Raw genomic sequence first — 25,917 nt, forward strand, 5'->3', positions numbered from 1 at the left:
GCTGCAAAAATACATAGTAAATATTCCGTTCCACAATGTCAAAGAAATCCAATACGGATTATCTTCATACATGTCCAAACTCAAAATATTGTACGTTAAATTGAATTTTATAGCAATGTTTAAATACTACCCTGGATGAAAAATGGTTTGAAATTCGTCACTAGCACCATATATAGTAATAGGTAATAGGTTGATAAAACTTAACCCACATTGTCCTAATTGTACATACTAGTATCTGAGACTTCTTGTTATGGTGAATTAAATGTGTCTCAAGCCATGATAGTAGCAACACTCTACAAGCAGATGTGAGTTAATATTGTTATTACTGTTTGCAGAACAGAAATACTTATAATCCTCTACAAGCAGGTGTGAGTTAATATCGTTATTACTGTTTTGGTACTAGAAATACTTGCAATTTCCGTTGGAACTCAGGAGTCTATATTTTCCACTTTTCAAATTTATTTCCAGATAACCTAATTTGGATCAGGCCTACTACTAATAGTTTTAAAGCAGAAATTAGCCAAATCGGCCCAACTGTTTTCAAGTGATGAGCTTATTAATAAACAGATGTATTTTTATTTATATAGACAATGCCAATTTAATATTAGGAAGAAGGATCGAGTTACATTTAAAATCTGCCAAAACTAGTTTTTTCATAAATCATATTAACAGGGGCTCAGAAAACAAGAAAGGGATATAGATGAGGAGGGCCAAAGGGCAGGGTATCCACTCGGTCTGTGATTGAGAAGGTCAAGTGTTAAGACCATTACGAGAATACATTAGCAAGACGAGCGCAGCACCGGAACCTACACTTGCAGGGGTTCTTACGTCACAGCGGACACGTCAGGCGGCGGCTTGGTACACTAATGTGCTGGATCATTGTAACCGTTTAAGGAACAGTAGGGCTTACCTGTCTGGTCTAACATACCGATAACAGAGTTTCCGTTCTGCTCATTCTGCAGCAGAGTGGATAAGTTGTTGGACACATAAGATGACGGACGATAAGTTGTACGGAGGTGTTAGTCAAGCCCAGACTATGACATCACAGCGGACACGTCGATCGGCGGCTTGGTCACACTAATGTGCTGGATCATTGTAACCGTTTAAGGAACAGTAGGGCTTACCTGTCTGGTCTAACATACCGATAACAGAGTTTCCGTTCTGCTCATTCTGCAGCAGAGTGGATAGTGGATAAGTTGTTGAACACATAAGATGACGGACGATAAGTTGTACGGAGGTGTTAGTCAAGCCCAGACTATGACATCACAGCGGACACGTCGATCGGCGGCTTGGTCACACTAATGTGCTGGATTACTGTAAACGTTTAGGGGACAATAGGGCTTACCTTTCTGGTATAACATACAGATAACAGAGTTTCCGTGCTGCTCATTCTGCAGCAGAGTGGATAAGTTGTTGGACACATAAGATGACGGACGATAAGTTGTACGGAGGTGTTAGTCAAGCCCAGACTATGACATCACAGCGGACACGTCGATCGGCGGCTTGGTCACACTAATGTGCTGGATTACTGTAAACGTTTAGGGGACAATAGGGCTTACCTTTCTGGTATAACATACAGATAACAGAGTTTCCGTGCTGCTCATTCTGCAGCAGAGTGGATAAGTTGTTGGACACATAAGATGACGGACGATAAGTTGTACGGAGGTGTTAGTCAAGCCCAGACTATGACATCACAGCTGACACGTCGATCGGCGGCTTGGTCACACTAATGTGCTGGATTACTGTAAACGTTTAGGGGACAATAGGGCTTACCTTTCTGGTATAACATACAGATAACAGAGTTTCCGTGCTGCTCATTCTGCAGTAGTGTGGATAAGGTGTTGGACACATAAGATGACGGACGATAAGTTGTACGGAGGTGTTAGTCAAGCCCAGACTATGACATCACAGCGGACACGTCGATCGGCGGCTTGGTCACACTAATGTGCTGGATTACTGTAAACGTTTAGGGGACAATAGGGCTTACCTTTCTGGTATAACATACCGATAACAGAGTTTCCGTGCTGCTCATTCTGCAGCAGAGTGGATAAGTTGTTGGACACATAAGATGACGGACGATAAGTTGTACGGAGGTGTTAGTCAAGCCCAGACTATGACATCACAGCGGACACGTCGATCGGCGGCTTGGTCACACTAATGTGCTGGATTACTGTAAACGTTTAGGGGACAATAGGGCTTACCTTTCTGGTATAACATACCGATAACAGAGTTTCCGTGCTGCTCATTCTGCAGCAGAGTGGATAAGTTGTTGGACACATAAGATGACGGACGATAAGTTGTACGGAGGTGTTAGTCAAGCCCAGACTATGACATCACAGCGGACACGTCGATCGGCGGCTTGGTCACACTAATGTGCTGGATTACTGTAAACGTTTAGGGGACAATAGGGCTTACCTTTCTGGTATAACATGCAGATAACAGAGTTTCCGTGCTGCTCATTCTGCAGCAGTGTGGATAAGTTGTTGAACACATAAGATGACGGACGATAAGTTGTACGGAGGTGTTAGTCAATCCCAGACTATGACGTCACAGCGGACACGTCGATCGGCGGCTTGGTCACACTAATGTGCTGGATTACTGTAAACGTTTAGGGGACAATAGGGCTTACCTTTCTGGTATAACATACAGATAACAGAGTTTCCGTGCTGCTCTTTCTGCAGCAGTGTGGATAAGGTGTTATTGAACATGATGATAGTTGTACGGTGATTATTCAAGCCCAGAATATGACGTCACAGAACTCGTCCGGCTGCTTTACTTCATCCAGTCGGAATAAGCGCGCGCTCAACCTTATAACTGTTAGTATTTTATAGTTTTTTCTTCTGTAATTACTAGATCATCCAAGGAATCAAAATTTATCAGACATAATAAAAACATAAACAAGATTAAGTATGCAACAAAAGAGTTTATAGACCACGAATAACAGATGTTTCGCGCGATTGTAACTAATGAGCAGTAATAAGATGAGTATACGGGCGGCCCGACGTATAATGTGACGTAGCGATTGGGGGGGGGGGGGGGTGGCAACACTCAGCCTGTATTACAATCTGACCTATTATTAGAATTGGTATTACTTTATCGATATGGTCTTCGGTACGGTAGAAGAGATAAATTACTAAGTTTTCTAAACGCTTTGTATTAATATAACCAACCGGAAGACATCCTTAGTCCTTACTAACATTAAAACATTGTACACGTCTGTTAATATGGTGTATACCATTGGTGGCCAGTGACGAAAGTTGTATTGTATCAAAATCATTACATCCGTCCATGAGAATATCGACGGCTTTTTATAAAATAACAATACAAACCTCTGACAAGAAAGACAGGAAACATAAAAATTGAAGATAAATTGTAAACTGGTCTAAAATACTTAGAGATTAGACCTGAACGACGGTCTTTATCACAGACAACAGTTTCGCCTCAAGCAGATTTTCTCGCAAAACTCCTTTTTTCCAAATAGGGTTCCGTAAAACAATATTTCCACTCAAAAACAAACAAGTCTAATTTTACAGAAACAGTATTGTTTCTTTCTGTTTTAATACAAGTACACATTTTTTTTAGAATTTGTATGTCAATTTAAAAAATATAAAATTGTACATATTTTACATGTTTTAAATCTCTAGAAAACATTTAAAAATCCTAATGACTAATGGTAACATCCTTGATAGCTCTCGACACAATGAGTGAGCTTGTTGAGAGAAGAGCTGACCACTGACAGGTCCTTGATCTCAATAGCATAATGTTGCAGAGAGGTGCGGCGCGGCGGAGTGATCTATTCTTCAGCAATATATGTTGTTCACACTCGCGGCCATACTGATTGTAGCAATCAACAGTCCTTTCGCACCATTGCGAATGAGCATGAGAATTGTACAGGGTAGATAACTTATATTTAGCATTTTACAATACGAGGTATGTGAATACGACTTGCGGGAAATTTTATCTGAAGTGTTTGCTTGGATAGAACTGGTTGGATTAATACGAGTATGCTTTGAATAAAGAGTAAGTTTGAAGGTGCAAACATCTTCTATGATCTTAAGAACCTTAAAAGATAAATTTTGAATCCATATAACATTTTTGCAATAAAAGAAACTATTGTGGTAATTTGACGTTTTAACGTGTTGGATGTATAAAAATACAAGAATTGATACAGTTTGTACGAAAAACCTTTCGGTTGGAAAGGTCATAGGAAACGAAATTACAGATATTGAAAGATCTGTTTCTTCTCAACACATGTTTATGACTACTGATTGTTTCATCACTAGATTCGTATAAGTACAATAAATTACGATACAAAAACTAACTGTATCGATTATTGTTATGGTTATTATATGTTTAAACATCATTATATCATAAGCTACAACAACTATGAATATTTTTATTTACACGTTAATTTAATATTGAATTAGTTTTCTCTTTTATTTTGTATGTGCTTTTCGTTATGTTGTACCAGAAACATCAATAATTAGTCTTTATTTTATGAGAAGCTCATCTATAGATGTAGCTCAAGCTATAGCTTTACTGATGTTTACTTTGTTACTTTGCAGGCTGCACCCAGGCCTGGAAGTACAGCGAGTTCGGGAAGCCCGAAGGTAAGATGTAACAAAGAATGAAGAGTAGGGCCCTCGACGTGGGTCAAGAGGTTGCAGCTGATATACTATTTATCAACCTTAGGGCTAGGCATTTTGTTCTCCCCTTTCATTTTACACGTCTTGGTTCTCATGTAATAACAAAATATATTCTAATGGTACAAATTCAGGACTATTTATTCTGTTTTGGTTTGTCATATATTTATTTATGACTTGTGCATAAATGCAATAATTTTACTGCTAAAAATGATAATTATAATATTTGGTGATTTTTTTAAAATTATTACAATTTTATATATGAATATTCTTGGAGCGACTGGAAACATTTGAATTTCAATTTGTAAATGATCCCACATTTTCCAATATTTATTTTTATTTTTGCAAGGCCTGGAGTCGCCCGACGACAGAATATTTGATTTTGAAGGGCCTCGCAAAAAATACAAAATTAATATTGGAAATTTGCATTATAATTCCGTATTAAAGAGTGCTATTTTCCTATTATAAATTAAAGACTACCTGGAACAATTATTTATAAAGCAACTTAAAATGTATTTGTTTTTATATTTATTTCTTGAAAACCAATACAACATGTCGTAGGCCTAAACTAATGTTGTTTATCAATTTGGTAACGTATTTGATGTTTTTATGGTTTATATGTATGGTTAAATAGTTAACGTTGTATTTCAGATTTTGTACGAGAGTTAAATACGTACGGTATAACACTAGTATCCACATCGGAAGTATTCCTTGAATTCTAGTTCACTGTTGATTGTGAATGTTCTGGCCTTTTATTGGTATAGACATTTCCTACGTTTTAATGTGTTTCCTTGGAACAAAAATATTCTACCAGATAGAACTATAGCTCTGCAGTAGCGGTGGGAGCCAACATGAGGCGCCAAGAATGTTCACGTGGCAACGGTCGAGGTACGGTAGATCGGAGGGCAAACATACGTTGACGATGATTTACAATAGTGCACAGCGTTACTGCACGAGCAGATAAGGGATTCACAATTTGAAAATTATAACCAAAAGGTCCTTTTCTATATCGTGCAATGCATAACTGTTAAACTCGTAGTCTCAACACAATAGAAATTTTAAAGCATTCAGTTTTGACTTTGTGAAGAATCGCCTATTTCCTTATTGGCCAAATTTTAAAGTTTTTTTAATAATTGTACATTATATGTCTTTAGTATTACATGTTTGTATATTCTTTATTGAAATGGGGTATTGTAAAATATTGAGGGTTCAAAACAATGTACGATAGTGTATACTTATTTGACGCTCTAATTTTACGTTACGTTAAAAACTAATTTACATTATTTTCAACTCATTTTATCAAACAATATTTTCTGAGACTTGTCTAAGTTAGAAATCCCAATGTTTTCCATGTCGTGATCTCCATATCGATTTACCCGAACAACGGAAACGATACAATTTGACTTATGGAGATTATTTTCCTCAGGATGGGCAGGCAAGTGTATAGATGGACAAAGCCAGTCGCCAATAGACCTGGTGACAGAGACAGCACACCGCTTTGTGGTCGAACCTCTTGAGTTCTTCAACTACAAGAGTCTGAATGGGACCATCACAAACAACGGGCACTCAGGTAAGGCCTTTCATTGCGATATGTGGGCCCTAGTATTGCAGTTTTCGTAGACGTTTCTAAATCCTTAGTTGTCAGTACAGAAAACCAATTATTATTGTTTCTTATGATGGTGTGCTCACTTTTCTGGTTTCTACAGATAGGCTACAATTTTATTTTTCAACACTCTAAACCTTTAATAAATCTACTAACAAGTCTAAAATTATCAGTTTTTTCCTACTATTATTATAATTAAACAACTCACAAAACTGATATTGGCAATGCATATTATATATGGACAACATTTTTTCCAACTTATTTACGTGGCCTACAAATCTCTATTAGATTGAGGTAAAGAGTAGAACAAATGGTATGCACTTGGTAGTAGAGCTGCAAAGAACGCTCGCCACGGCTCTCTGGCATACCGCCCAATAACTTCTTCCCACCGTGCCATCTGAGTTTTTGGCACTTAGCGATCAAATTAATTAAGCAATGCACTCCTCACTGCCAGCGAGGATTTGGACTAGACCTTTTGTTGTTCGTAATTTTATCGTTGGGCCTCGCCTCGCGGTAAGTTTCGAACTAACGAATACTACCTGAGCCTAAAATATCAATTAACTATGAAATCCATTACTGCCATATTTAAATAAAACAAGTAAAATTAAATATTATGGGATTAAATTTAAAGTTATTTTATATACAACGGTTTTGTTATAGATTTCTTACATGCTCTGTAATTGTGTCCCAAGTATTATGTATAGAGTAAATATTGAAGGTAAAATGAAGTATAAAATATAAAAGTAAAAAAATGAAGGTAAATGAACAATAAAAAAAGTGGTTAAATGACAGAATTTGAAGAAATTTCAATATTTTCATGTCTAAACCGCATGGTGTTACACTGAAAACAGTTTAACAAAGCAGGAAGTCAGATGTGGTACCGCCTCAGAATAAGTGTTTCTATAAAGGTGAAAAATTACAGAAGTATTTGGTGACAAGTATTTGCAACCACATTTTTTGAGTAATTAGGTACTGAAATTACTAAACAAATGAAACATATTTAACAAGCGCTAACTGATTGTTATGATACAGTAAATTATAATAAAGTGCAATTTACATTGGCTAGCCAAGAAGTAAATATAACCTCTAGTGCCACGGAAATAACCAGCAGTGTCAACGAGACTGCACTGCAAGTATAGATGTACAATCAGGTGAGGCTATATTACGACTTTAGCCTTACAATCAGGCAAGGCTACACGACGAGTATTAATGTACAATCAGGTGATGCTACACTACAAACATTGATGTACAATCAGGTGAGACTACACTACGACTATAGCCGTACAATCAGGCGAGAGTACACTACGAGTATTAATTTACAATCAGATGAGGCTACACTACAAATATTTATGTACAATCAGGTACATTTCTACCGGTGTAATTTTTCTGTATACACTAAAAATTAAAAAAGTATTACAATTAGTAATTTAAGTATATTTATTTAGGCTAATATTATGTTTAATTGATTCATTTATCTCCAGTTTCACAAAATAATAAGAGTTGTAATGGAACAACAAAAACAAACAAAAACATTAAACATACAATTTTGTTAGATTCGTCTAAAAATAAAATGTATCTAAAAATAAATCGTTAAGGATCATTAACACACATTCCAAATGTATGGATTGTGTTAAACAATTTCTTAACTTAATTTCTTCTTGTGTATGGTTTATGTATCAATAATCCAATACTAATAAAACGCATACGCACAATAGAAAATTGTTCTCAATCACGAAATATTAAATTCTGGAGTAAACTTACCATAGAGTAACATCATATACATTATTTACTCAAAACATTATTATAGAAGCAATTCTATTCAAATATAAAAATAATACAAATAAATATTATATTGTTGTTTTCCAAAATTACTGAATATAAATAATATTTAGCAGTGGTTAAATAATAAATTCAAATACATTTTTGTAATAATTAATAAATACAGTATACTGAAATTTACGAGGAAATCATTCCGTTTTTTTTCCAAATTTTAGTATTAATATTGTAATTATTTTTATTGAAATGTACTATCATTCAAACTGTTTATGTTATTGAGTAAATTAAGACAGTTTAATAATAGAAGACTGTATTAAAAGTGTGTATCAAGTGTTTTTGTAATGTGTTACAGTCGCAATCCATTTTGACGAAGATCACTGTGACTCAGGGGTTACTGCGGGATTGCTCAAAGGAATGTACATTCTTCATGAACTTCACTTTCATTGGTCCTCGGAGCACACTGTCAATGGGAAAAGGTGAGACACCATCATTTCGGTACTTTGTTACAGTTACATTCCAATCACGGTGTTATTTCGTGTATGCATGAACTGCATTTCCATTGGTCCTCGGAGCACACTGTCAATGGGAAAAGGTGAGACACCATCATTTCGGTACTTTGTTACAGTTACATTCCAATCACGGTGTTATTTCGTGTATGCATGAACTGCATGTCCATTGGTCTTCGGAGCACACTGTCAATAGGAAAACATAACCGGTACTATGTTGTAGATACATACATTCCAATCACATGTTTATTCCCCGTAAACAAGAGCTTGACATTGTGTTAAATCGAAGTCAAATACAATGTGTTTTATCATTTTATTCTGAATATGATTATGTATACCACTACGTGTAAAGTTATTAAGGGCCCGAGAGGTCCTTCTTATTATCCTGTCGTTGTCTGTCTATCTGTCCGTCTGTGCGATTAATCTTGATGAGTAGTCCCTGGTACTTAAATCTTGACACATAGATTCCCCCTTAGTCCAATAAAGGAATTTATTTGTTATGGAATTTAAAAAGCTTCAACAATGTTGCAAGTTACTGCATAAAGTATTACGTGAGTGCAACAGTTACAGTTGGTTCTGTAAAGACTTACTGACTGTACCAAAGTCACGACCTGTCAAATCCTCGATGACGGTGTATCGGTTCATAGTTCTGCAGACAGCCTAAGTGCTTAATGGGAGCACACAAATATGAAAATAAATGGGAACCTAGGGTATAAAAAATATGTACTCTCTATAACCTCAAAATATATAATTGTTTAGATATGTTTTTCCTCAGATTCCCGTTGGAACTACACATGGTCCACTACAACCAGAGGTATGGAGACTTGAAGCATGCGGCGCAGCAGCATGACGGCTTGGCTGTTGTGGGAATTCTGTTCGAGGTAAGCTCCCTAAAAATTCAGCTACTGCCTTAAAACTGCTTTAAATATGTACTTTTAGTTTCCACAGATTTAATTTAATCATATTATAGTATTCTGTTTTCATTTATAAACAGGAAAAATTAGGTACAAAATTAGTTTTAGTACTATTCTGGTTGAAGGATAGCATTAACATAGCTATCTCCCTTAAAACCTCATTTTGGCATAACTCAATAGATGGGTAATAGCAGTTATGGATTTCTGAAAATAATTAATTTCACACAAAAAATATGTTTCACTTTCGTACTAAATTGTTTTGTCTTACAACTTCATAAACTATAGTGAAGATGGTACTAAGATTTTACGAAACAAACCAGGGTTTAGAATAAACTAATAAAATATTAGAAATCTTTTTTCCTTAAATTTGATTTTGAATAAATTAGTACTGATATGTGGAGAAATATGCTGAAAGTTCTTCTATTATACTAACTCATAAGGAAAATAACTGTTATTATTTTGCAAGTGGCATGTACTACAATGTTCAGAAGTAATAATATAATTTGTAAATGTAATTTTCGACGAAGAATGTACACCTAAAATGCTTAGAAATTATTCATATACATATTATCATAACAAAGTAATTTATATTTCGTCACAATATTGTTAGAAGCGGTGCGACTTCCACAAGAGTGTAATGTTTACCTTTGGCGCTCATGCCTCGATGTTGTTAGGAGCGATGCAACTTCCACAAGAGTTTAATGTTATCTTTGGCGCTCATGCCTCCATATTGTTAGGTGCGATGCGATTTCCATAAGAGTGTAATGTTACCTTTGGCGCTTATGCCTCGATATTGTTAAGAGCGATGCTACTTACATAAGAGTGTAATGTTACCTTTGGCGCTCATGCCTCGATGTTGTTAGGAGCGATGCTACTTCCATAAGAGTGTAATGTTATCTTTAACGCTCATGCCTCCATATTGTTAGGTGCGATGCGATTTCCATAAGAGTGTAATGTTACCTTTGGCGCTTATACCTCGATATTGTTAAGAGCGATGCTACTTACATAAGAGTGTAATGTTACCTTTGGCGCTCATGCCTCGATATTGTTAGGAGCGATGCTACTTCCATAAGAGTGTAATGTTATCTTTGGCGCTCATACCTCCATATTGTTAGGAGCGATGGAACTTCCACAAGAGTTTAATGTTATCTTTGGCGCTCATGCCTCCATATTGTTAGGTGCGATGCGATTTCCACAAGAATGTAATGTTATCTTTGGCGCTTATGCCTCGATATTGTTAATAGCGATGCTACTTACATAAGAGTGTAATGTTACCTTTGGCGCTCATGCCTCGATATTGTTAGGAGCGATGCGACTTCCATAAGAGTGTAACATTCACTATCTTTAGCGCTCATGCCTCGATATTGTTGGGAGCGATGCGACTTCCATAAGAGTGTAACATTCACTATCTTTAGTGCTCATGCCTCGATATTGTTGGGAGCGATGCGACTTCCATAAGAGTGTAACATTCACTATCTTTGGCGCTCATGCCTCGATATTGTTAGGAGCGATGCGACTTCCATAAGAGTGTAGCATTCACTATCTTTGGCGCTCATGCCTCGATATTGTTGGGAGCGATGCGACTTCCATAAGAGTGTAACATTCACTATCTTTGGCGCTCATGCCTCGATATTGTTGGGAGCGATGCGACTTCCATAAGAGTGTAACATTCACTATCTTTGGCGCTCATGCCTCGATATTGTTGGGAGCGATGCGACTTCCATAAGAGTGTAACATTCACTATCTTTAGTGCTCATGCCTCGATATTGTTGGGAGCGATGCGACTTCCATAAGAGTGTAACATTCACTATCTTTGGCGCTCATGCCTCGATATTGTTAGGAGCGATGCGACTTCCATAAGAGTGTAACATTCACTATCTTTGGCGCTCATGCCTCGATACCGGCAAAATCGTTTCAACTGAAATACATAGGCTGGTTGGTATGAGTGTGTATATGCTTGCTGAACTAAATACAGCATGTTATTTTATTTCTCTTTTCGTACTAACACTTTTTCGAGTAGGAACCACTTTATATGAGTGGCCAGCGTCTAAATAAAGCCGGCAAGACGTTGGTTTGTTCTAAGCTTGCTGCTTGGCTTATTTAAATTTATTCAAACCATCATAAGGAGTGCAGTTTTACTGACTCAAAAAACCTCACCAAAAAGTTCGGTCAATTGCTAAAAAAATTGGAGAGATTGAATTCTATTTGTTTAGTAAAAAGGATTACATTGCTTGTTGACTGAGTATTGGCCCAACCCATCTACTCAAGCAAATCTCTGTGTTTAGGGTTACAGAACATCAGCTATGTATTTTCGTTCTCAGGTCACTTGGGGTGGTGTTTGTGCTCTTGTGAGAGAAGATTTTGTGTATGACATCACTCAGTGTAAGTCACTGTCTCGACTTAATGTGGAGCTTGATTTTGAATCCGTGGCTGTTGAAATGTCTTCACATAAGTCCCCAAATGGTGTCTCTGATACACTTGTTGATAGATTTTAATGTCCTTTGGAACTTCTTGTTAGAGAAAAGAGGAGAAAAGTTATTTGTAGTAACTTTAACATTCATTGCTGGGTACAATATAATAAGAACTTCATCGAGATATCAGATTTACTTAATAGTTACGGTCTTAGAATAGCCACCAGGGAGGTTACACGGATAATGTTATTACGAACGTTTACCAGACCGATTCTTTGTTTGAAGTTTATTTTTGACGATGGAAGGATTGTGAAGGAAACAGGATTTTTCCGGGAATTTTCCATTTTTCAGTGAAACAAAATATCAGTAATACTGACTACTACCAGACCGAGGTGACAGCTGAAATAGATCATAGTTGTGATCTGATCATTACTCCCAGATTGTACTTATTTCACCAGTTCATGCACCTCATTCTAAAAGTTCAGAGATAATGTATTCAACAAGGTATCTTACTGAACAAAATGTGCCTAAATTTATTACCGCCAATCAAGAGTTTGACTGGAATATAGTTCTAAATAACAAGAATGTGAAGGAGCAACTGTCTTAATTTAAAAAGCACTTTTTAAATCTTTTTAATTAATGAGTAATTAATGATTTTTAATCCTATGATTACATTAAAAGTAATAGGAAACCCCATTAGCTAGTTCTAGAAGCAATTACATTAAAAGAAGAACTGAAGGACGCTTACATGTTTACCTAGCAGACTGTACAAAAACTTTTATAGAGGTAAGAAGTTGGCATAAAAAAGTTGTTTTGTCTGTAAAAGCTGCATCTGTAGCGTCCTATATAAAAAATAATGATGAATGAGAGCTGTTTGGCAAGTTGTTACTGACTACTCAGGCAAAAACTTAAAAAATATAGGCTCATCAATGAACCTGATGTTAAGGGATCTCTGCAGCTTTACAAATTATTTTAGTAAATATTCGCGTATCATATTGTTAATAGGTTCTAGATATAAACCTTAAATTTCCGCATCTGAACCACCCTCATTCAAAAATACGAAAAACACCCAAGCTAACAAATGTATATTAAGCATTATAGCCTATATGAAATTATGTTAGGATTCGTTCAGGGTTTCGACTTCGTGTACATACTCTGTTTAAGAAGTTGCTTCTTTGAAAAAGTTACAAAGATAGATTTTATTTCGTGCATCAACACATGAGCATTGAGGAAGCTGAAATGTGTTTTGACCATCTATATATCCTTACATGATGGACAGCATATCGTGTTATTTATTTTTCAGTAATCATGTACGAGAGGTGGTTATCTCTAGGATTATCTCTCCGTGCCTGGTTCTAGCAGTAATGAACATTCTAAGTTGAACAAATGTAAGTTAGCTGTATCAACCACAGATATATTAACTAAGCAGGCAAATTAATTATGGTTCATTTTATTCCTTCAGATATACTCTTTAACATTATTGCAATAAAAATATTGTTCAACCCGGATAACCTAATATAACAGTCCAAATAACTATTACCCGGCTGTAACTTCCAGTTATCACGGTTGTTCCAGCGAGTCTGCTAGCCGCGTCACCGCCGGACATATCAGTTTCTTTCGGCCTTTGGGTCCACTGAAAGAAACTAATGCAAATTAATTAAATATTTATGTATGCTTTATTTTATTTTAGTCTTAAACTAAACATTTAGGAAGAAATTTTTGATTTAAGAACCAGCTGTAATGGCGGCCATCTCGAGTTTAGCCAATAAAAACAATGTTACACTTCGGACACTATGTATGGGAAATGTCTCATTTTAAAGACATAAATAATATGCATCCAAAATATTTTTTTTTTTTATATATTGTTATTGATTACTTAGAAATATCTCAACGGTGTTGTTGCATTTCATCCTTTCAATATTCAAAAAATGTACAATTTACAAGAAAACCTAAACAAGTTTGGATGCGTATTTATAAATGCGTATAATTTAAAATGAGATATCTCCCATCATTCCTAAAAAAAAAAAATAAACGTATGAAAGTTTAACATTATTCTTGTGGGCTAAATAAAACTCAGAATCGTTTCACCATAGACGACGTATAATGCCAAAGTTATAAATAGAATTATACTCTTGTTGGAGGATGGAGTTATTTTCCTCACAGCTTGTGGGGGACGGGGGGACAGACCTCCACATCCCCCTTGAATATCCACTCGCAATAGGTTATATCTTTTCAGTTATCTCTTATTTACGTTGTTGTGAATTTAATTCTCAAGAAATTTAGTAATGTAAGAAGTGTTGTAAAAACTGTTTTTTTTTATCAGAAGAAAAATAATTAGTAATTTATTTTTATTTTAGGCAGCCCCCGTATTAGTAATTAAGTTCATACAAATACATCCTGAATTCAATCAATAATTAGGGAAACAAAGTATTTATTACCCATTAAGGTAAATAAAATAAAAATCTCAATGAAAACCAATTTACTATAATTTATTTTAAGCAAATTGTTTAAATAACAAACTACTGAAAACTTTAACAACCTCAAACATGAGTGATCGTTTATTGTTATTAACTACCTATTTTCGGCTGGACTGGATAATGTTTTGTACAGTACACTTATAAATCCTTTAATCAAAACAATCAATGTTGTTGTTGGTTTCACTAACAAACCAGTCATGTTAGACTCAGAGCGAAAACAGACACGCAGTCCACTGTAGAATCTCAACAAACTAGGAAATATTAATAAGCAAAATGTTAAACAGACTCGTCTCAAGATCTTGGTCAATAAAAGTTTCGTACAAAATTTAAAGTATATCAATTACTTTATCTCGGAATATTGGTTCGATGCTTTCAAGAAGCTTTCCAAACATAATTTGGTTCATAGTATTGAAACAAAGAGTACAGTAACACTTCTGATTGACTACTAATATAACTGTATGTTTTGTGTGGAAACTGATTCATGCATATTTTAAAATGTAACCTTGTTAAGACTGTATAACTTTTTTAGAATACTTTGAGAATTTCTTATTTTTCAAATAAAACCTAATTTTATAACGTAGTAATGAAGTTAATAATTAGGAACATACTTCGTATGTTGGTTGGAAACACCAATATAGTCAACATTGCTATAAACTGCACCTAACCTAAGTTACTCCATTACATCTAAGTTACGTGTAAGAGATTTAATTTGAAAAAGTGATCACAATATTCGGTTTAGTGATATAAGTAAATCTTATATGAATTAAATTGGGTTGTTTTTTAAATGTATAAAATGACTCATGACTTTATAAATAAGTAGGCTACGATTTCTGCAATAAAAAATGTATTGCTGCCAAATCAAACTATGTCTTGTATAATCAGTTAATATTTTATAACCAACTAGCTGCTTCCCGCGGCTTCGCACGCTTTTCGTAAGCTTTTCCCCGTGTAAGAGTACTTCTGGTTCAGCGAATCATTATTTCCAACGGCGATGTAAAGCTTGTTGCCACGATTAAGAAAATCTGTCAAAGTGTATATTTATAGCCATTGTACACGCTCATGTACTTCATTATAAAGTGGTCTAATACTCAAGCTTTAAGTTCAACCAAAAATTCAGCCTTCAAATAGTGTTTGGCTTTTTAATATACGTAACTGTCTAGTGATTGCAGTTTAAAATGTGCAGGCGCTTTAATAACTTTTATATTTTCACTGTCGCCTGGTGGTGAGTTACATCAATGGGTATAGCATATAAACCTTTTCAGTGAAAAAATACATATACATACAAATTTTCATAATGATCGGTCAAATAGTTCACGATTCCATAAAGGACAAACATACAAACATTCATATATATATATATATATATATATATATATATATATATATATATATATATATATATATATATATATATAAAGACTAGAACAGCGAACCACCGTATTTATTAAGTGAAGCAGTATGTTGTTGAGCTTGGGATTTTACATTGAAACCATTCATTATTTGGTCATCAAGTCACCGATACTGACCTTCTGACGAACAGCAAATTAATGTTTCTAGATAAAGTTAATGGCTTCTGTTAATGCTGGCAATTAAGTTTAAAATAGGACTTAGCTGTAGGACGGGAATGCCCATTATTCTGTTCTCGTGTTTGAAGTAATTGGAACTGGCTTTCGGCAATAGTTTGGAGCACACACTAGACAAACTACACATTAAACATTTACAGTAAACTAGCGTGGAGCTTGTATGGAGAGAACTATCCACTGTACTCTGTAATATTCAACTACACTAAGTTACTAAGTTATCATTCAATTTATCTATCTAATTTGTGGACTCAAACACGTGGAACTGAGTTTTACAAACCGGTTGAACAAATTTAGCCTGTTGCAATTGTCCTCTGCATAAATAAATTCACCGAACATGACCCCCAGAGCCCGAAACTAACTCGGTTTTAAAGTTAGATATACAGGGTGTGTAAAATGTCTAGAAGCAACTTAATACTTTTTAAACCGTAGCAGATAAAATCTACAAACTTTACAGCGGTATATGCCTATCTTAACTACTTTTTTATGCTATAACCACCACACAAATTCATTGGGGAGTCGGCCCGTGGCGGAGTAACTGGGAAATCTTACATGCAAGTCTAGACAGATATGCATATTGTTTTAAAGGTCTTTATTATTAGTATTCGAATATAATGCCACAAACCTCACTTCTTAAGCTTTATTCACTACAAAATGTTGGCTGTTGAAATATGATAAATATTTAACCAGTAACGGCCGCCTTTTTGTATAGGATAAACGTACGTACAGAATAACGTACATTCCTGATGAGTTGCTTGAGCAACTGAGAGAAAAAGAAACAATAAGTTTTAACAAAATCAGTAAAATAATGTAACTAACTGTAATTATATCTCAAAATTCATCAAGACGTATTGGGCAGCTCGGTCTAGACACAATTAAATAGCCGATGTGATGCCCCGCAACAGTTGCTTCCTGATTAGAAATAGCGCTGCAGGGACTATGGGACAGTGACAAATGAAGAAAAACAATCTAATGAGTATTAGGTTGCTCCCATAATTAATTCTGTCAGGAAAGGTTATTTACAAAATGAGAGAAGCCGGCTTGTCTCTATGGACGAACAATTAGTTCCATTCTTGGGGGACACTAAGGTGAGGCAACAAGTTCGGGAAAAACCTAATCCTTGTGGGTTAAAAAAACTGTGTAGTTTGGAGAATTTTTGTATTTTCCTCTATGAAAAAAGAAAGGCAAATACAATGTTTTCCCAATGCTGCCCTGATTCAATATCCAGACTTAAATATTGCAGAAAAGGTTACTGTGAGGCTTTCTCAAAATTGATTTATTGGATATACTGTTCATGCAAGGATTTACAGGAACAGGTATTTTACAAATTACGCAACTTCCGACCGATTCACCTCTTTACTCAGATGCAGAGCTACGTGGATGGGGCCATGGTTACTCCTGCCAGGTTGTTTGTGATGGCAGCCAGATTATGATTGTCAAATGGTTTGACAAGAAACCAGTAGTATTGGCCTCAAGTGTCAACTGTGTGAGCCCTACAGATTTCTGTCGCTGGTGGAGCAAAAAGGAAAAGCAATACATTGAAGTTGATAGGTCCTAAATCATCAAAATTTAATAAATGTATGAGAGGAATAGATTTTTTAGCAGAATGATTTCCTACTATAGGATCACTGCAAAGACCAAAAATCGCCTGTGAGGTTGATTCTCTACCTGATTGATTTTTCTGTAGCAGCTGGTTGGATTCAAAGAAGATGGATTGACAAGGAGGAAGAGACTCCTCAGAAGGACAGGTTTGACTATCTTGACTTTTGTGAAAATATTGCTTACAACTCTATCTGTTAAGAGAGACACACAGGATGCAGATACAGATGATCCAGAGGAGCCTACAGCTACGAGGACCTTAAACATAAAAACTTCACTTCTCACTGTCATCTTAAAGACAAAAGCATCCAACCACATGCCGGAGTGGTTTCTGCGGACAGGAAACCATCCGTGGTTGTTCTCCGAAATGCCGGATAAAATGCTCAACTGGCAATGTTTATTTGTGTCTAAATGTAAACAAAAACTGTTTCAAATGGTTTCACCAGTCTTTAAATGAAATTAGTAAAATACCTATAGTGAAGTGTGTGTAACATTAAGACTCGATATAACCTACGGGCAAGCTGAACTGTATTTTTGTTGCCAAATTAAATTTGAACAAATAATTTTTTAGTTTTATGTATTTTTTTAAACTTACATCATTATAAAAATAATTTCAATACTTTGACTCTCCTTACAAAAACAAAACCAATGAGATTTGATCTGTCCTGAGAGGACAGTATAGGTACTAATACCATTGCCCTTTATATCATGCACAACCACTTAATGTGGAATTTAAGACACCTAAGAGCAGATTTCTCATAAATTTTATTCTCGTATCCGGTTGCTTAGAGAAATCATCGAAATTAACGAGGTAGATGTACCATACATTATCTAAAAGGAGTAATATGATCATAAATTCTTTTAATATTGAACTCTCCTAATATTTTTTCCAGACATGTTTTATTTTCTAAATTATTACTTTTAAAAGAATATGTGAAAGTAACAAAGCTCCAAACAAAAACAGTTTTAAATTATTGTGTATAATGCACAGAAAAAGAAATTACAGTATATCTAAAAAAAATTAGTAACAGGATGAAAGTTTAAAAATCGACTTTTACATGGGAATTGAAAGTTAAGATGATAAATGAAACTTCTTAAGATATGACTAATGATCTAGCATCAATATATGTGTGTTATTTACAATATTGTTTCTGCTTATAATAGTAAGTTTTATTATGTATTTCATATATGTTCATATTGTGGAAAAACAGTTTGGTACATTGTTATTCTTTTAAACATTCAATGTGCCTATAAAATAATAAATGGGCAGAGTTAAAATGTTCCCTTTTATATAGGGACTCTGCAGCCAACACTAGATTATTTAACTTTATTCATGATATACAATATTCTTTTCAGGAGTCGGAAAATGGAACAGAAGTGTTGGAACCACTACTGAGGGTTGTGAGAGCAGTGTCGGGGAAAGTTCAGGCAAAGGAACGACTGCCTCCTAATTTCAACCCAATAGAATTCTTACCAGCTGACAGAAGTACCTTTTTCCGCTATCAGGGATCTTTAACCACACCACCATGCTCTGAGACCGTCAAGTGGACAGTAATGCAGTCTAAAGTACCAATTTCTTCAGACCAGGTAAGGGATACTGTATTTTTGTGATGGATATAAAATAATCCTCTGAAATTTTAAACATTCTAACTTTTCCAAAGGCCTTTTAAGAATTACGCATAAACATATTTGAGAATCAAACAGACCCATACTCTCCTTAATTATTTAAGAAACCAACTCGTATATTTTAAGCTATTTATCTTTCATAATATTGTTGAGTGACAAAGTTGAGCTCAAAATAAAAAGCTAAATAAATCAGTGTGATTTGTCTGCTATTCTAATGTTATGAAAAATCATAAACAAATTCCAATATATCTAAGCATACTGCTATAACCAAAAAGTCTAGCAATTTCCATGAGAGAAGGAAGAGGCTAACAAATTCTGTACAGTTCTAGAATCTTTTTCTAGAATCTCTTTCAATGAAGAAAAGACAATATGCAAGAGTGGAAACTTTGCTCTAGAAAATTAAAGTGTACCATACAAAAAATGGACTAGGGATCGCTTATATGACTGTAACCTTCTCTGTTTAGATGCTTGGCAGATCACAAAACTTTCATTCCATGCTATTTACAAGTTTTATATGCTAAGTGGATTTAAAAAGCAAATTGCTTGGACTTGAACCATATTTAACTCATAACATGAAATAAAATCTATTTACTAGATGCAGATGAGTAAAGTCACTTCTCTGTTCTAGGATCACATCAATAGAATAATAGAACATGCTTCTGTAGACATCCTCACTCAGATTATATTTTGTTTCCCAACTTTGAATCTGCTGTCTCCCAATATCAGGCTTATCTCAGTTTCAACGTCATGGACGTTATCTCAACAGCAAACTGAGGGTGTTTCATCCTATTGACCTTCTACTACTACGAAATACTAAATATTACCTGTAGTCATGTCAGGAGGACTGCTATTCCCCTGGATCTTCCAATGTTAGATGGCAATGGCCACGTCCTTGACGGCATCATGACCAAATAAAAGAAAAATAAATAAATAAATAAGGTCTTTATTTGTGAATGGATTTTAGTTTACTATCATTCCTAAAGTTGAGCCAAATCTTATGGAGTTACATGTACCAACAGAAAGCTCACTTTTCTTATATAATTTGCTCTTAAGTTATACTGTGGGCAGACAGAAGAGAAATTGTGCCTGCTCCCTGAGAGACATGCTTTGCTAACACTCTGCCATCAATGCATACAAGGGGCAATTATATATCCAGAACTGACCTAGCAGCCATTTATCAAAGACTGTTGCCAGAGATTATTATTACAAAATCTTATATTTGTATTTATAGTCTCTTCTGCTGACACAATGCTTTATATGCCACTAAGACAGAGTTATTCGATGCTGATGAATGTATGAAGGACATAAATCTCTCATATTCAGCACCAGAAACAACAACCTGTCTACTATTATTGACACACTTTTATTAGATACAACGAATCATTCAGGTTTTCTCATACCTGAAGTACACTATTGATTCCAATATTATTGTAAATTCCTCTTGCAGATTTCTATCTGGTATGAAAACACAGGTGCTAACAGAAGGGTGCAAGGGGGTGTACTAGCACCACTTTTGCTTTAGAAAAATTATATTAAAATCAAGGAAATCGTTACAAAACAAATATTTGTAAAACATAACTTATTGTTGCTAAATGAACATTACTACAAAATAAATGTGATCTATATAATATATAAACATTTAGTTTTCTTTGGTTTAGTCCACAAACTTAAATCTTCTCCTTGGTTGTCCTCATTTCTAGATTACTAGATGAATATAATATACATTTTCCTTCACTATCTTCTATAAACACTAAGAATATAAAGTCCACAGAATAGTAAGAAAAGTCACTTGAAGCACTAGAAAACTTAGTAATTTTAAACACTAGAATAGTGTAATATATCATTTCAGAAATCCATTTTCCTACATTTTCTCGGAGAAGTACCCTTGGATTCCTTTTTATGGGGGTTTCCATACCCCATCCCTTGGTATTTACCACCCCACAACACAACTCTCTGGTAGCGCCCATGTACGAAAATCAATGGTAGAAGAAATTATTTTTAGATAATTTTGCCAGAATGCTTAACTTGATACTTGACATCTTGTTGAGTTCGCCTAGTAAAGATACTAGGTTAATCCCAAACATCGACATAGCCTCCTGAATGGCTAAATTTTAAGAAATTTAATAGGTAAGGCAGGTAGGAAGCATAAGGAGCATCCTGCATGTGGCATAACTATATTCAAAAATGTGCTTCTCAGGCTACAAAAAGTAAGAAAAAAGAGAACATTTCCAGTTTTGTCAGTAATTAGATATTGCGTAGCCAAAGTTTTTCATTTCTTAGACTCTTAATTAAATTCTTTTCCATACGTATTGTGTGTTGCTCATTGCTGGGAAAGTTAATTTGGTATAGATTGATACTTAATATACATGAGACGTTAAGAGACTCAGCCTTGTAAAGAACTACCTACAGCGAGATAGTCGAGGTATTACACTCAGCACTTTTTCTCCAAGTAAAAATGATCTGAAAACTTCTAAAAACTGTTCTGAATTCGACTATTTCCCACAATATTACTGAGTTGATGTAACTAAAACAAGCACTGGTAGAAACTGTCATGTTTTGAAATTTTTTTATGTTTCCGTAAAACAAAGATTCCCTTTGTTACTTTTCCGCAATCCTTTTCAACTGTTCATTCTAGTTTAATCCATCAACCAGTCTCATACTAGAAAATCTAAGCTATTTGATTCATTTAATCCAAATTGCCAATTAAAAATTTGAGATACATGTTATGTTGAAATACTGTTTTCGTTATTTTCATACTCATATTGTACAATTCTGTTACAGATCAAGACTTTCAGACAAGTGAGCAGTGAATCCGGTAAACTGGAACATAATTACCGCAGATTACAAGAAATCAACAAAAGAGATGTCTACCTTCTGTCTGACAATGGAGCGTGTGCCACCAGTGCTGCTTTAAGTGTCACTCTTTTTAGTGTCTTTGTTGTTCTTTTACAATATAGATAAAAAGGAACGCACATAATTGTGGTAAAACAGTCACGATCAAAGAGACATAGAACGGATAGATCTGAATTTTGTGTTTCAGTGTCATGCTCTTTCCTCTTCTGAGTAATATAGGCTGTGTGATGAACCTATTAGTGTTGGCAATGAAATGAACACATTTAGTTAAAGATGAACAGTCAAACATATCAATAAAATGTATATCATATAACCCTATTTATTTCAGGACTAGCTAATGCTATATTTTAGTATTATTGTTTGGACAAACAACAAAAATTTACATATCTTTAAATAATAACTATATAACTGCCAAAGCTGTTAAAATCCTACTTAAGTTTGGTTGTAAATGAAATCAATATAAAACTGTGTCAAATTATAGATATTTTACACCAGATACACAAGTAATTTAATAGTTTTTAGGGGATAAACTTTAGTTGAATAGTGGTGCCATTCCAAAGATATATAGATAGCGATCTCAAGTTTTCTGTTTCATTTGGGAAAATTTCATCTATGAGTTGATGTCCATTATTTTAATATTTTTCATTAAAGAATTGTTATTTTGGTTATAACTTAGTGTATCCAAGTTATTATAACATTGAAAAATAGTTCATTGTGATAGCATTTGTTACATATACATCAAAATGCTCTTGGAACTTGCCAATTAGATTGGATTTTTTACACTGATATCTTTTGTACTGAAACAAAATTAGATTTTTAATTATTGACTGAAGCAGTTCACAAGTCTGTTCTATCAATTTTGCATGGTTTTCTTCAAAGTGAGTAGAGGGTATAGCCTACTTGTATATTTATTGAACTTTCACTCAAGTAGTAGAATTCACTCTCACAGCTATTTTTCAATTCCCAAATGGATTATTTCTAGTCATAAACTGTGAAATTTTCAGTTGATTCTAGTCATGTGATGTAGGAATTTTCTTTATAAGAACAATCTGTGTGTACTAACCATGTAAAGAATTTTAATGTATATTAATATTTAAAGAATAAAGTTTTCTAAAAATGAATTGCATCTTTTCCCATTTCCATAGTTGTAACTTAAATAAAGATGCTTCTTGTGAAGGCACTTAATAATACATGGAGTAACCAAGTTATCTATCTGGAAATACTTTTATAATTAAAGTTAACCTTATTTAGTTATAGCTTTATCTTCTTCCCAACTGAAGTCTGACTTTGAAAAAACATACTGCTGATGAGACTCACCCTTGTGCAATGCCAATGTAAACTGCGTGACTGAGGTAGTTAATCTGCAATGTTAACCACCTAGGGAGAAAATAATAGATATCACAGATATCAGTAATATATTCTCACACAGATACGAACAATCTGAGGAAAGTGTACAGAGAAGTCAAGGGTACAATAGAGGGCATGGAGAGAAAAAGGCCCTTCACAGCTTGGTGGGCATGCTAAACAAAGCCAATACAATTTTTAACAGTTATTTTATTTTCGATTGCTTGATATCGATGAGCTACAAACAGAAGGGATGGAAGAAAATGGCGTATCCCTCCAGGATCTTCTACAACCAAAGTTTTCTACTCTGGCAAGAGACAATCAAGTGCATATGGATTTAATGTAAACTTAGGATCAGAGCAGACTCTCAAACTACAAAATCCTTTGTTATCTTCCACCAAAATGTTGACCAAATCAGCAACAAAATAGACTGCTTAAACCACCTTCTTTTTTCTTTGAATGTTCACGTCACAGCCAAAATTATGACAAAATGTGTAACACATGTTTACTCAAACATAAGTTAGATTTATTTTTATTTGCAGGGAGGATATTTTGAAGGGTAAATTGGCCATTTTTGAGCACAAGACACTGGATAGCGAAATTCACTGATTAAACATTGAACATCACAGCATTCCTTTGATTTGTGACGCATCTGTAGTTACAGTTCAACTCACTATAACATTCCGTCTATTCATATTGCGAATATATAGACACCTTCCCAATGACCATCTTATTGAACAGTTTCTAAATGTAATTTTAGCCAATGTATCTGAAAAAAATTTATTAAAAACTTTCCACTGTTAAAAATATATAATACAAGAAAAAGTTATAAAGTCATTGAAATATAATAAAAATATCGTAATTTTATTATATTTCCCCTTCTGATAAGGGGAATTCTACAGTAGGGTGGCTTGAAAAAACCTTTTTTGGAGTAATCAAATTCTAATAGCGCAAAAAACTTGCGCATAGACATCATTATTAAGGAAAAAATATAAAATAAAATCATTTTCAAAATTTGAAATCGCGCAGAGGGCTTAAAGTTACGAAAAAAATATAAATTTTGGCAATTTTCTAAAACACGCAAAAATTCAAATTTTAATTTTTTTGGGGTCTAATAGTTAAAAAAGGGTTTAAAGAGTGGCCTTAATAAATATAAATAAAATTTAGACTCATTCCTTTTAAACTGAAACCGCGCAAAAGGCCTGAAGTTGAGGCGTTTTTGTGAAAAAACGATCTTTCATGATTTTTAACGATTTTTAAATATATGCCTCAATCTAAAAATTAGTAAGTTAATATTTTAATGGACTGAAAACCATTCAAAATTGTTCTCCCAACACGGAAAACATACTTTCCGAACAGATAATCCTAAACTGTATTCGCGCAAAAGGCCGAAAGTAAGGTACTAGTTAGCTCTCCTCAAAACATACTCGACTTCCGCTTGGACGGATAGACTCGCCCAGGCTACGGGACACGCGGGCGGTCAGTTGCAAATCATCCGCGTTACTGCTAGTGCTCACGTTGTTAGTGCAATCAAACAGTGATGTGATGAACATTGTGATAAAGTGTTTTTATATGTTGTAATTTTGAAATGGCATGTCCAAACGCTCCCCGTGCCCTATCATCGGTGTGTCCAAAGAACTAAGTGGATTGTCGCTGCCAACATACGACGACATCCTGCTCTGTTGCTAGGATGAGAAGTATAAACGTTCTTTGTTATTTAGCCCTAATAATAAGAAAGAATTAAGATTTTTAGCAATTGCCGATTGTGTAGCTACTCAAATAGTTGGAATTTACAACAAGGCCACAATTCCAACAGTCACACACACTCGTGTGGTCCAATTGATCCAATCATATTACAACTCTTATATTGCATTAAAAAATCTTATAACCGAGACTGTGAAAAAGATTTGTACAAGAAAAAAATTGAGGCTTTCATAAAGAATGCAAAAAGCAAACTTTTTGATATTGCTGCGTGTAAATGCAAAATAACTTTGAATTGCACATGTGGTACTGTCATCTGTAAGGGCAACTGTCCTTTGAGTGTAGCCTGTAAATGTGATAAAACTAGAAGAATTCCAGACATTGAGTTAAAAATTTATGTATGATCAAAGAACAACCAGAATTATGGCTATTGGTAGTTTAGATGTACAAGAAACAACTAAATTAAGAAAGAGAGAAGAGCACAATTGTTGTCACAAGAATCGCAAACTACTTTTGAGCCTAGTACTCCCAGTACAAGCAAAGGTGCTATAAGTGGTTGCAGTAATGAAAAAAAGAAAATTAAGAAAAATTTACCAGATGTTGAGTGTGATGTAGGGGTTTTGTTGCCTTCTTCGTCTACACAAATGCGTTCAACGTTGACAACAACATCCTTGATGAGTGACAGGTTCGGGGTGTCGGACAGAGCCACCGCAGCAATAGCTACTGGTGTCTTGCACGATTTGGGAATAATATGTGATGAAAACATGGCAAAAGTAATAGACAGACATAAAATAAGAAGAGAGAAAGAGAAGATTCGAAAAGTAATTACGGAAGAAGACAACCAGATGAAAGAAGTAAACGCAATCTATTTTGACGGAAGAAAA

The 25,917-nt window shown here is 34.8% G+C and overlaps 1 protein-coding gene across 1 annotated transcript in view; it reads left to right on the forward strand.

The window, feature by feature from the left end:
• The window catches only part of LOC124358795 (carbonic anhydrase 2-like), a 42,401-nt gene extending 19,292 nt beyond the window's left edge, over nucleotides 1–23,109 (forward strand). Inside the window, exons 2-7 of the mRNA XM_046811088.1 lie at nucleotides 4,566–4,610; nucleotides 6,070–6,213; nucleotides 8,375–8,498; nucleotides 9,304–9,409; nucleotides 18,866–19,096; nucleotides 21,917–23,109. Of these exons, the coding sequence (XP_046667044.1) occupies nucleotides 4,566–4,610; nucleotides 6,070–6,213; nucleotides 8,375–8,498; nucleotides 9,304–9,409; nucleotides 18,866–19,096; nucleotides 21,917–22,096 (830 nt within the window). The 3' untranslated portion in view covers nucleotides 22,097–23,109. The remainder of the gene's footprint in view (nucleotides 1–4,565; nucleotides 4,611–6,069; nucleotides 6,214–8,374; nucleotides 8,499–9,303; nucleotides 9,410–18,865; nucleotides 19,097–21,916) is intronic.
• The last annotated feature ends 2,808 nt before the right edge of the window (nucleotides 23,110–25,917 follow it).

This window comes from Homalodisca vitripennis, chromosome 1 (assembly GCF_021130785.1).
Source record: "Homalodisca vitripennis isolate AUS2020 chromosome 1, UT_GWSS_2.1, whole genome shotgun sequence".
NCBI classification, from domain to species: Eukaryota; Metazoa; Arthropoda; class Insecta; order Hemiptera; family Cicadellidae; genus Homalodisca; species Homalodisca vitripennis.